This window comes from Delphinus delphis, chromosome 6 (assembly GCF_949987515.2).
Source record: "Delphinus delphis chromosome 6, mDelDel1.2, whole genome shotgun sequence".
In the NCBI taxonomy this organism is placed as follows: Eukaryota; Metazoa; Chordata; class Mammalia; order Artiodactyla; family Delphinidae; genus Delphinus; species Delphinus delphis.
Window position 1 is genome coordinate 51,175,836 of NC_082688.1, and position 12,797 is coordinate 51,188,632.

Below are 12,797 nucleotides of genomic sequence, written 5' to 3' on the forward strand. Positions count from 1 at the left end.
TGTCATTTGACTCTTTACTTTCTGAAATTTTTTACCTTGGGCATATGTTATTTTCATAATCAAAGAAAAATAAGCATCATCTTAAAACAGTAATTAAAATGTAAATAACATACTGCATAACAACTAAATGCAGTATGTTACACTGGACAGGACCCTGGGGTGGGGCTGGGGACTGCTAGCAAGAAATTACAATATGGAATTGCAATAGTTTAAATTATTGTATCAATGTAGCTACAAGAGATAATATTCTTATTCTTAGGAAATATACCCTGAAGTATTATGAGGTAAATGGGCATGATATTTGCAACCTACTCTCAAGTGGTTCAGAAAAAAAATTGTATATACAGAGAGAATGATAAAGCAAATGTAGCAAAATGTCAAGTATTGATGCGTCTAGTTAAAGGAGTTCTTTTTACTATTCTTGCACCTTTTCCTTAAGTTTGAAATTATTTCAAAGTAGAAAGTAAAAAAATATGTAAAATGAAATAAAACAAAATTCTAAAATTTGAAGCAGAATTTAAAATTCTAGGGGCTTCCCTCGTGGCGCAGTGGTTGAGAGTCCGCCTGCCGATGCAGGGGATGCTGGTTCGTGCCCCAGTCCGGGAGGATCCCACATGCCGCGGAGCGGCTGGGCCCGTGAGCCATGGCCACTGAGCCTGCATGTCCAGAGCCTGTGCTCCGCAACAGGAGAGGCCACAACAGTGAGAGGCCCGCGTACCGCAAAAAAAAAAAAAAAAAAAAAATTCTATAAAATTTGAAGCAGCAGTGATCATTATTAATACCTTTATCATTATGAAGAATTTGTATGCTACCATACAAATACTCAGGAGAAGAAATTTCCATTTGGTTATTTCTTATGGCAAACTTTGTGAGAGTGGCAATGGTGTCTCCATTTTGGCAGGCATGAAAAATGAGGCACAGTGAGGTTGATAAATTTTCCAAAAGTCACACAGCTAGCAGCAAAGTCAAGACTGAAGATTCCAAGCCCAGAATATTCAGTCTCTTAAGGAGTCGTCCATGTGGAGGATGCTAAAAGCATGAGGACTTGCCACTCCATGGTAACTGTGGAAACTACCAAGCCTCCATCCATGCCAGTGGCTGGTCAGCTTGGCCTGAATTTGCAAACTGTACATGATAACAAGAGGAACATATTTTAAAATCATATTTTCAGTAGTGTCAGAGCAAATTGATTTATACTTCTGAGAATAAAGGACATAAACATGAAAAAGGGAATCCCCAATTGCTCTGAAGTGCTGTGAAAATCCCTCATAAATATGAGCGCTGAGAAGTAATACAAACAAAACCATGGCCTCAATTCATGCAAGAGTTGACCATGTATGACTCTGACCTCTCTTAAGCTGAGAATGCTGTCTAATTGGAGGAAAAAAAAAAAATCCTGGCTTCCCTGGTGGCGCAGTGGTTGAGAGTCCGCCTGCCGATGCAGGGGACACGGGTTCGTGCCCTGGTCCGGGAGGATCCCACATGCCGCGGAGCAGATGGGCCCGTGAGCCATGGCCTCTGAGCCTGCGCATCTGGAGCCTGTGCTCCGCAATGGGAGAGGCCACAACAGTGAGAGGCCCGCGTACCGCAAAAAAAAAAAAAGAAAAATCCTTAAGTAAAAACTGGTTCTTGTATCCTGATTAGATTTTCTGCAACAGTCCTTACAAATTGAGTCTATCTCATTGAAGATAGTGAATACATTTCAAGTTAGTTTTGCCAAAACAATAGTTACCAGAATTAAATAAGTTATAGTAGAGCAATATAAAGAAATATAAGAAATATGAGAAACCAGAATGTGGGACAATGTTCATAGTATAATGTTGAATGAATAAATTCAGGACCCTGTTGTAGATAGAGAATGAGCTCAATTATATACAAATAAATATGCACGTAGGAAAAAAAGCCTAGAAGGAAATGTATCTAAATATTAACAGTAGATAAGGAATTACTTCATTCAACACTCATGGCATCAATTAAGTTCTAAATTATATTTGCTATAGTTTTGCAGGGTTACCTGCTTTGCTCAGTATCTTCCAGAGGGACACTGGCTAAAAACATAGGACCTGCCTCTCCCAACTTTCCCATCAGAGACCTGGGAGTTTATGACCAGGGTTTACCACCAAATGATGTGGGTGTTTGTATGTTTGTTTTTAAGGAAATTGAACAGGCGGAAAAGATCAACATCAGCCTGGCTTTCTTCTTGTATGACCTCCTCTCACTCATGGATCGTGGCTTTGTGTTTAACCTCATCAAACATTATTGCAACCAGGTGAGTGTTCCCTCAGACCCAGCCCTGTTGTTCTGGTTCCTTCCCATCTGATGTGATGCTCATTGCCGTGGCATGCTCTTTTGTTCATTGCCAAGTTAGGCAACTTGACTCTTGTACATTCTGGGTTTTGTGGTATATTCTTCAAGTCAGTTGTTTTGTGCCATGGACGTCTGTAGACACACTGGTTTGTGTGAATTCCTGAAGCATTTACCAACCCAGCACAGAAGAGCCAACAAGTTAATCTACGGGAATTGAAATGTGTTAGTGATATGAGTTGCTTTCTTCAATTTAACATTTAACAGAAATTACATGACTGTAGCATTCAGTCTTTGACCAGGTATAGAACTGAAAATATGAGGTCTCTTTTCTCCTATCAGGGTAATTAATTAAATTGTAGTTGTGAAATTCTGACATTAAAGAACCCTGGTAAAATCAAAGAGACTGAATTGGACCTGGCACGAAGCAAATACTGTCCTCTGGTGTATCTGTAGAGGATTGGTTCCAGGACCCCTCCCCAGCTCCCCCAAGGATACCAAAATTCATGGATGCTCAAGTCCCTTCTATAAAATAGCATAGTATTGGCAAATAATTTACACACATCCTCCCACATACTTTAACTCATCTCTGGATTACTTATAATATCAAGTATAATGTAAATTCTATATAACTAGTTGCCAGTACAAATTCAAGGTTTGCTTTTTGGAATTTTCTGGATTTTTTTTTTCTGAATAGTTTTCAATTCTCAGTTGGTTGTACGCATGGATACAGAGGGCCGACCGTATTTTATAATCCAGGAGCATCTTATCAGTGCCCCAGATTTTTCAAATGGAATTCTTCTTTTGTTCTCTATCCTCCTCAAACTGTCCCAACAATAGAAATATAAGTAGCAGTTATTATTGCTGCTGCTCCTTTCCTTCCATATTCCTACTTTAGGACCACCACCACTATCCTTGCCACTAACATCACTACCCATCACCACTGTCTTCACTGCCACCAGTATCACCACCCACCACCTCCACCATCACCATCACTGTCACCACCCCTGGTTTCTTCCACCCCTGGACAAAGCACTGTGTTAAGCACTTCATAGAAATTGTATCATTTGATCCTTGCAAGGTGTCATTGTCAACATTTTGCAGATTATAAGGCTGAAATTTAGAGGAGTTATGTAACTTCTCCAGGGAAGAAAGAGCCATGGCTACCTAACTCGAGGTACAGTAGGTTAATTACTCTGCACCTTAGATAAGTCATTAAATTTCTTATCTAGGAAATTAGTGACCTTAGATAAGTCATTACATTTCTATGGGTCTCATTTCCTCATCTGTAAAACAAAAGGATCTCCTCTCCCCAGTAAAAAGACCATGACTATTCTAAAGACACTCCTAATACGGAAGATGACTTATACAAAGCGAATGCTAAGGAAACATCAGAAGTTCCAGAGCACCAACATCTTGTGCAGCCTGACCTCCTGACCCTGCATTGATCTTCTGTCCCTATCCCACCAGATTGGAGTGGTGGAGGAATGTGCCATTTCTCTTTGCCATCCCCCTCAGGTGTTTAGGATGGCAGGTCACTGGGTGAATTGCAAATATAAATTAATATGTTTTTCAAAACTTGAAGTTGAATATATGGAAAGGAGATACTGGAACACCACTATAAGCCCAGGGTTAGCCTCTGTTAAAGAAAAGATTTATGCATGACACGTGGTAATCTGTAAGGCAGACTTTATTCAGGACCATCGTGATAGGTGTAGGGACCACTGCACCACAGTTTTTCAGTAGGGGAGAGAGATTGTGTTCAACTCTGAATACAACAGGAAAAATGCCAATTTATAGCCAAGGAACAGGGTAGGAATAGTCAGTGGATGAAAAATTACTAAGAGGAAACATCAGGGGTAAAGGAAGAATTCTGGCCAAACTAACCTAATAGGATTTTGCTGAAGGCAGGCCAGGTGATCATATACCACCTGGGGGATGGTGAGGGATGAGGAATTTGGTCAGATCTCAAGAGTGATCAGATATCAAGGGTGAGGGATTCTGGCTAAACTGACTTAGCAAGATCCTTGTGAAAACTGGGCCACCGAGGCTACTCCTTTGGGTCCTGACCTTTGCAAAGGATGTTTTGAGAACTGCACTTTACTCTTTCCTAAACATTGCTAAAATTATTTTTGAAATTTCTGTCTTCATGGAAGTTTCAAGGGACCTATGAAAGATGGCCACAACGTGGTCTTCTTTCAAATGCAAATATCTTGTGCTTTCATAGAAAATATAAACAGACCAATCACAAGCACTGAAATTGAAACTGTGATTAGAAATCTTCCAACAAACAAAAGCCCAGGACCAGATGACTTCACAGGCAAATTCTATCAAACATTTAGAGAATTTAGGCCATCATCAAAAAATCTACAAACAATAAATGCTGGAGAGGGTGTGGAGAAAGGGGAACCCTCTTGCACTGTTGGTGGGAATGTAAATTGATGCAGCCACTATGGAGAACAGTATGGAGGTTCCTTAAAAACTGAAAATAGAACTACCATACGACCCAGCAATCCCACTACTGGGCATATACCATGAGAAAACCATAATTCAAAAAGACACATGCACCGCAATGTTCATTGCAGCACTATTTACAATAGCCAGGACATGGAAGCAACCTAAGTGCCCATCGACAGATGGATGGATAAAGAAGATGTGGCACATATATACAATGGAATATTACTCAGCCATAAAAAGAAACGAAATTGAGTTATTTGTAGTGAGGTGGATGGACCTAGAGACTGTCATACAGAGTGAAGTAAGTCAGAAAGAGAAAAACAAATACTGTATGCTAACACATATATATGGAATCTAAAAAAAAAGAAAAAAAAAGGTCATGAAGAACCTAGGGGAAGGATGGGAATAAAGATGCAGACCTACTAGAGAATGGACTTGAGGACACAGGGAGGGGGAAGGGTAAGCTGGGACAAAGTGAGAGAGTGGCATGGACATATATCCACTACCAAATAGAAAACAGATAGCTAGTGGGAAGCAGCCACATAGCACAGGGAGATCAGCTCGGCGCTTTGTGTCCACCTAGAGGGGTGGGATAGGGAGGGTGGGAGGGAGATACAAGAAGGAGGAAATATGGGGATGTATGTATATGTATAGCTGATTCACTTTGTTATACAGCAGAAACTAACACACCATGGTAAAGCAATTATACTCCAATAAAGATGTTAAAAAAAAAGAATAATTTAAATAAAAGATCTAAAACAGGCTTATTCAAATGTAAAAAAAAAAAAAAAATCTTATGCTTTCAAATTCTATTAGCTGGCTTGACCCAACAACTTTATGAGTGGACATTAAGTGATGGGCATAAGACCGAGTTGTAATCAGTTCAATTTGCTGGTGTTCCCATTGGTCCAAAATCAGCCAGTAATGCACGTTGACAAGAGTACGGGTTCTGGTAAATGTTTTTACACAGAAGTCATATATTCTGTTTTTTTCTATACTACATAATGGTATTCATTTGTTTCCAGTAACCGTCTAACTGCAGATTCTATAGGCAAAATGCCGTAACACAATGGCTTTTCCTAAAATGACTGAAAATATGTGCTCATTTAAATTGTATAGTTTATAAAACTGCTCTTAAAGTGCATGAAGAGGAAGCATGGCCATGTGTAAGGATGAGATGCTTGGTTTCCTGTGCTGCAGCAGCAGAGTATTTATAATGATATATTAAGAGGTAGAAGGTCCATCAAGACCCTCCTTTCCTTGCTTTGCCTTAAGGGAAGCTGTCTCTGAGTCACAGCCCATAGAGTCTCGGTCCTTCAATTGTCAGCCTACCTGAGGGAAGCAAGAGATCTCTTCCAGACTGTCACCTTTGCCAGCTTTTCATTGCTTATTTCAGGGTTGGTTTGTTTAAGGGAAGATTTTTCCTGGAAACTCTTCCAGCTTTCTCTTTCTTTCTCCTCCGCTTCCTCCTCTCCCACTCTGGGGCAAACTCCTTGGCTGTTATGCAGGGACTACATACTTAGATTCTAAGTAATTTGATGCCTTCATCTAGGGAACTGGTTTGAGAACTTCCCAGGGGGACCTTTAATTAGAAACCACAAAAGAATACTTGTGGCGTTGAAGTCATCCAGTCCTATTCCATTAGTTTTGTGTGACCCCATGTAGGGTCAACTCCTTTCATTTAGTTTCTCAGACACAGTGGGATTTTTGTGAAATTATATTGTGTTACACTGAAGACATACCTCCAGATTATTTTTAACACAGGCTTGCCATGGTCTTAGAGATTTGACAAGGGTGGGAGTCGCAGTAAGCGACTCATTTCAGACAGCTGTTAGACTAGAATCATTAAAGGGAACAGTAATGGATGAAAATTTACTGGGCCTCCCGGTAATGCAGAGTTTGACATCTGTTGCCCTGTCCCATTCGTTTTTATTCGATTGATTGCCTTAATCTGGGGAGAAAGGATATTTTTGTGTCTGTCAACCTCAACTCCATTCACCTTAAACACCTCTTTTCTCTCCTCATTTTTCTTCCCAGCTGTCAGCCAAGCTCAACAACCTTCCAATGCTCATTTCCATGAGGCTAGAGTTCCTGAGAATTCTCTGCAGCCACGAACATTACCTCAATCTGAACCTCTTCTTTATGAATACTGATACTGCTCCAGCGTCTCCCTGTCCCTCCATATCTTCCCAGGTAATCGGCTATCTGGAAAAATTGTTTAAGCTATTTCATTGAAATAGCTTAGTTTAGTCATTTATTCCTGTAAAGATTGGTCTTCTTAATTAGAAGAAAAATTGAGCTATTCAAGCCAGATCAGTTGCTCCAGATGCACACAAGTATGCCCGTAGTTGTGCCATCTGACTAGTCATTTACAAGCTACGTGATTGTTTTCTTCCTAGGTCCAAGGATCCCTGCTGAGGTCAAATAGAGCAAAAGGAATCCATATGCACTACGAAAAATGTGTAATTCATAGAAAAGTCACAGATCTTCCTTTTGTCTGAAAGTCATCTTTCCACTCTAGCTTGACAGTCTCCTTTGCTCACTTCCCTTTTCCTAAACCTCAACACCATAAAATTTAAGAAATGACAGCTTCCTTTATATTGATTCCCAAATGATCTAGTAGTGGTTTTTAACATGGATATTATATCTTTGAACGATCCTAGAACTTTCTGCTGTTTCTGCTTTAGAATGGAATTCGGCATGAGATGATTCCTTCTTGAATCATATTCCAGATAATTTAGCTCTTGAAACACTAAAAAGATCTCATTGTAAACTAATCAATGTTCTGTTTTATAGAGAGTGTATTTCCAACAAGTCTTTTTCTTCATCAGCCCAGAAGAGTAACAGTTGTATTAAAATTTAGAGAGGAGGCTTTGACTGACATGGCCAATCTTTTTTTGTAGAACAATATTTTGCAGGTTAAGTTTGGTGGGCCCCAGATTCTACAGGATGTTAAGAGGTATTATGCAAATACAGAATTCCAAAGACAAATCCATTTTGAAAACCCTGTGTTAACAGGTTTCTTTGCAGTAGGACATCCAAGTGTCTCTAACTTGTTCATATAAATTATAAATGCCTGTGGGGTAGGAGAGGAAATGGGAGGCTGTGTATGATAAGCAGTGATTCCCAATATGACTGGACTCTGGAAATCTTTTTTTTCCTCCATCGATGATTCGGGGGACTAGTGTCCTCTAGAAAAACTTTAAAGAACTGCTGTTTAATAGTCACATTCCATTTATAGGGAACAAATCAGTAGCTCAGAGCAGCAGGCAAGACTTCTTCTTCTTAGCTTTTCTTTCTGATGCATATTCCTTGAATACTAGCCCAAAGGAGAAGGCTTGTCTTAATAATTTTTTAAAACTCTTAGCTATTCATGCCAAATGACATGATCCAGATGTGCACTGCATGACCATCTTCCTGTGAACTGGGAAAGAGCTCACTGACAAGCAGCTGTTCCAGACGTGCCAGCTCTGCCCTGGGTCGTCTCCCACATTCCCCTTCTGACTGCCCCAGCCTCACCAAACCGGAAAGGCTTTCCAGAGACATTTTGGATTCTCCTAGTGACATACAAAGTATGACCCCAAGATAACAACACAGGAATTGCCCAGGACTGGTCAATCTGACACTTCCCTGCCTGACGCTGCTTCTGGTTTCCAGGCCAGCAAAATTCAGAGAATGTATGTAAGCCATCTTCAGAAGTGTAACAGGAGCCTTAAATAAAGGGGGCAGTTGGTTACAGAGGAATCACCTGCTCACAGCCATAGCATTGGATAGAGTCCCCATTTCCCTGTCCAGATGTGATCCTAGGATTTCAGTCCTCTTTGCTGGGAACGCAGAGTGAACGCTCTAAGTCTCAGTTTCTTCATCTGTCACATGGGGACACAAGTGGTACCTGCTTCGCTGCATCGTGCCTACAGAGCCTGGCCATAGCATGTGCTCAATAAACACTAGCCATCATGATTTTAATTCCAGTTCTTGTCACTCATAGAACTGCTCCTTGCATTTCTGTAGAACTCCAGCTCCTGCTCCAGTTTCCAGGACCAGAAGATTGCCAGCATGTTTGATCTGACACCAGAGTACCGCCAGCAGCACTTCCTCGCTGGGCTTCTCTTTACCGAGCTGGCCGCTGCCCTGGATGCCGAAGGGGAAGGGTATGTTTCAGACATTTATAATGGAACACAAAGGAAAAAAAAAAGCTGCTCCTTACTAAAGTTTGCAGTTCAGCCTCTCTTGCTTGGCGAAAATCTCCGCCATTCACCGGTTCCAAAGAGTAGAAGCAGACACGTTTAGAGAAAATGCTGCTATAGGAATGTGGAAAGGCACGGGGTAGGGAGAGAAACCATAAAATAGCTCTTTTCAACCTCCTGTTCTTTGAGAGGAAGTTTCCAATTCTACTAGTTTTCCCAGGGATGCTGATTCGTGAGCTCCTTAGAAGCAGGAGCACTGTTTTTAGTGCGTGACTTGGGTGATACGTGCACACAGAGGCAGCAGCCAGGTGCCGTTTGGATCAGTGCTAACAAAGGAAGTGGCCACTGATGAGAAGGTAGTTGCCCCGTGTCCAGATTAGGTTTCTTGCAAAAAGACCTTCCCAGTCTAAGAGAGATGCCGCAGGTCCAGGGCTTACACGTTCTTTCACTGCTTATAAACCTGATCACCTGTAGGCACGTGGCAATATCTGGACTTGAAGTCAATGAACTGGGACTTCTGTTCTTTCCTTCTTTTCTTCTGCTCCATAAGCCCAAAGGATCAGACCTGACTGGACAGAAGCAGACAATGCCTTCCACAATACTACACGTTCCATTCAGCAATTACTGAATGCCTACCATGGGGCAGACATAGTTGAGTGTTGGAATATATCAGAGATATTTCAGTGCACAAAACAGACAAAATCCCTTGCCCCCAGAGAGCTCACCATTCAGGGGCTCAAATCCAAGGAGCCTTAGGATTGGAAAATAATTTAGGTTCAGCCCTTTTTGTGTTCACATGAGGCCCACAGAACTGAAGGAACTTGCCAAAAGTTACATAGCACAGCCAAGTCTAGAGCCATGGTCTTGAGAGTCCCTCCTCAGGGCCCACCCTCCTATACCACATCACCTCCCTGCCTGGGAACCTACTCCTGCAGTGCCTACGTTCTTCCTTCCTCTGCTAATAGAGGACACTGGAATAGAGCACGCTGACTAACGGCAGCATGGCTGTATGTTATAGGTTCTTGTCTGATTGGAAACTCTCAAGTTCTCTCGAAGTGCTTATAATTTTGTGGCAAAAACAGGACATCATTGTATGAAGCAATTGCAGGAGCGCAAGATTGTGTAACTTCAATAACAAATGTGTCCTAAGTGCTTTGCCCATCCTGATATTGCCTAAGTGAATGTAGGTCTCTGTCGCCCAGCAGGTCGTTGTGGGAAGTCTGATGTTCTTAGCTCAGAATTCTGCCTCCTTCCAGAAATTCAGGTGTCAAGTGTATCCTTAGAGAGCTTCATTTTCCAAGGCTTCAATTTCATCGTCTTCTCTCAACCCTAACTAAACTCCTCTCAGTTTTCTCAATAGAACTTTCTACTCTGTAGCTAACATAAATTTCCACAGCAACACAAAGTGCCCTGACAAATATGCTGAAAGGCGCTGAGAAGGAGGCTTACGCACAAAGAAAATTGCCTTCATACACACACACACACACGCACGCACGCACGCACGCACACACACGCACGCACACACACACACGCATGCTTTGTCTTAATTGTCCTTTAATAGCATGGATTTACGTGATTTCTAAAAGTGCTCTTTAGTATTTACATAAACGGTACTTTCTATTTTCCATTTCTCTTCTAGTGAAATGTCTAAGGAAACAGCCTTTACATCTGTTTTGATTCCTCCTAAAATTGTTGCTGTTATTTTAAATACTAGCAACAGAGTAGAGTATATTCAGAAGCCATGATGTGATTATGTTCAATCAGGTAGGTACATTCTTCACACGTATACACACACACAAATACACACAAGGTACCTTTTCTACCCCCCCCAGAGGAAACTAATTAAGAGTGCCACTCCTTTGGCGACACAGTAATCCCTGATCGCGGTGTTGTCAGTTACTCTCCTGGAGAGTCATTAAAAATACCATCACGGACTTTACCATGTGGGTGAAAATCTCAGAAACATCTTATCCTTTGACAATATTTCCTTTTGATCAGTACTTCCTTTTGCTGCCAATGTAATTAGTAGACTCACCAACACCTGCCCATATGAGGCGCAAGGCCAGTGGGACACATCTCAGTACCTGAACTCCTGAAAAGGAGCCACAGGTCTAGTTTCTAATGGATCTCTCTGGAGCCCCCCTTACCTGGGGGTATCCACAAACATCCACATATCATTAAATCCGTAGTGGTTTTCCAGAATGTGGAAATTATCTAGCATCTTTGTGTTACGCTATCAAATGTTTAAAGAATTAATTCCAATCCTTCACACACTCTTCCAAAAAAATAGAAGAGGAGAGAACACCAGCTCATCAGTCCCAGCTCATCCTATAAAAGCAGCATTACCCTGATGGCAAAAGCAGACAAAGACATCAGGAGAGAACTGCAGACAAATATGAATATTGATATAAATATCCTCAAAAAATACTGGCAGACTGCACCCAACAACATATAAAAAGGATTGTACACCATGGCTAGGTAGGATTTATCCCAGGAATGCAAGATTGGTTTAGCATCTGAAAATCAATTGATGCAATACATTATATGAGGAGAATAAAGGATAAAACCCACTCAGTCATCTAAATAGGTGAATAAATACTGAGTGAAGTAAGTCAGACAGAGAAAGAGAAATATCGTATGATATTGCTTATATGCAAAATCTAAAAAGAAATGATACAAATGAACTTATTTACAAAACAGAAACAGACTCCCAGACTTAGAGAACCAACTTGTGGTTACTAGGGGGGAAGGGTTGGGGGAAGGGATAGCTGGGGAGTTTGGGATTGACATGTACACACTGCTATATTTAAAATGGATAACCAACAAGGACCTACTATATAGCACAGGGAACTCTGCTCAATATTATGTAACAACCTAAATGGGAAAAGAAGTTGAAAAAGAATAGACATACATGTATAAGTATAACTGAATCACTTTGCTGTACACCTGAAACTATCACAACATTGTTAATCAACTATACTCCAATATAAAATTAAAAGTTTGAAAAAAAGCATTTGACAAAATCCGTTAACTCTTCCTGAAAAAAGACACTTCACACACCCTTTAGGAATATATGAGAATTTCCCCAACCTGATAAAGGCATCTGTGAAAAACCCACAGCTAACATCATACTTATTGGTGAAAAACTGAATACTTTCTTTCTAAGGTCAGGAGCAAGACAATGTCCACTCTTGCTTCTTCTATTCAACATTGTACTGGAAGTTCTACTCAGAGAAGTTAGACAAAAAAATGAAATAAAAGGCATCCATATCAGAAAGGAAGAAGTAAAGCTATCTCTATTCACAGATGACATGATTTGTTTATAGAAAATCCTAAAGAACCCACTAAAAGAACTATTAAAGGTAATAAGCGACTCACGGACTTAGAGAATGAACTTATGGTTACCGGGGGGAAGGGTGGGAGGGAGGGATAGACTGGGAGTTTGGGATTGACATGTACATACTGCTATATTTAAAATAACCAACAAGGACCTACTGTTAAAAAAAAAAAAAAAGTAATAAGTGAGTTCAGCAGGGTTGCAGGGTATAAGATCAATATACAAAAACTAACTGTATTTCTATACTCCTGAAATGAACAATATGAAATTAAAAGAAAAATTCCACTTAAAGTAGCATCAAAAGAGTAAAATTCTTAGGAATAAATTTAACAAAAGAAGTACAAGACTTGTACAATGAAAACTACAAAACACTTTAGAAAGAAATAGATCTAAATAAATTGAGAGGCATGACGTATTCATGGATCAGAAAATTTAGTATTGTTAAGATGGCAATACTCCCTAAATTGATCTACAAATTCAGTGCAATTCCTCTCAACATTCCAGCTGGCCCT

General features: G+C 40.5%; 1 protein-coding gene across 4 annotated transcripts in view; it reads left to right on the forward strand.

Moving 5' to 3' along the window:
- Positions 1 to 12,797, forward strand: part of DOCK8 (dedicator of cytokinesis 8) — a 219,939-nt gene that overhangs the window by 158,727 nt on the left and 48,415 nt on the right. For all 4 annotated transcript variants that reach the window (XM_060014659.1, XM_060014663.2, XM_060014660.1 and 1 more), the window contains 3 exons: positions 2,156 to 2,269; positions 6,799 to 6,954; positions 8,773 to 8,912. In XM_060014659.1, the coding sequence (XP_059870642.1) occupies positions 2,156 to 2,269; positions 6,799 to 6,954; positions 8,773 to 8,912 (410 nt within the window). The remainder of the gene's footprint in view (positions 1 to 2,155; positions 2,270 to 6,798; positions 6,955 to 8,772; positions 8,913 to 12,797) is intronic.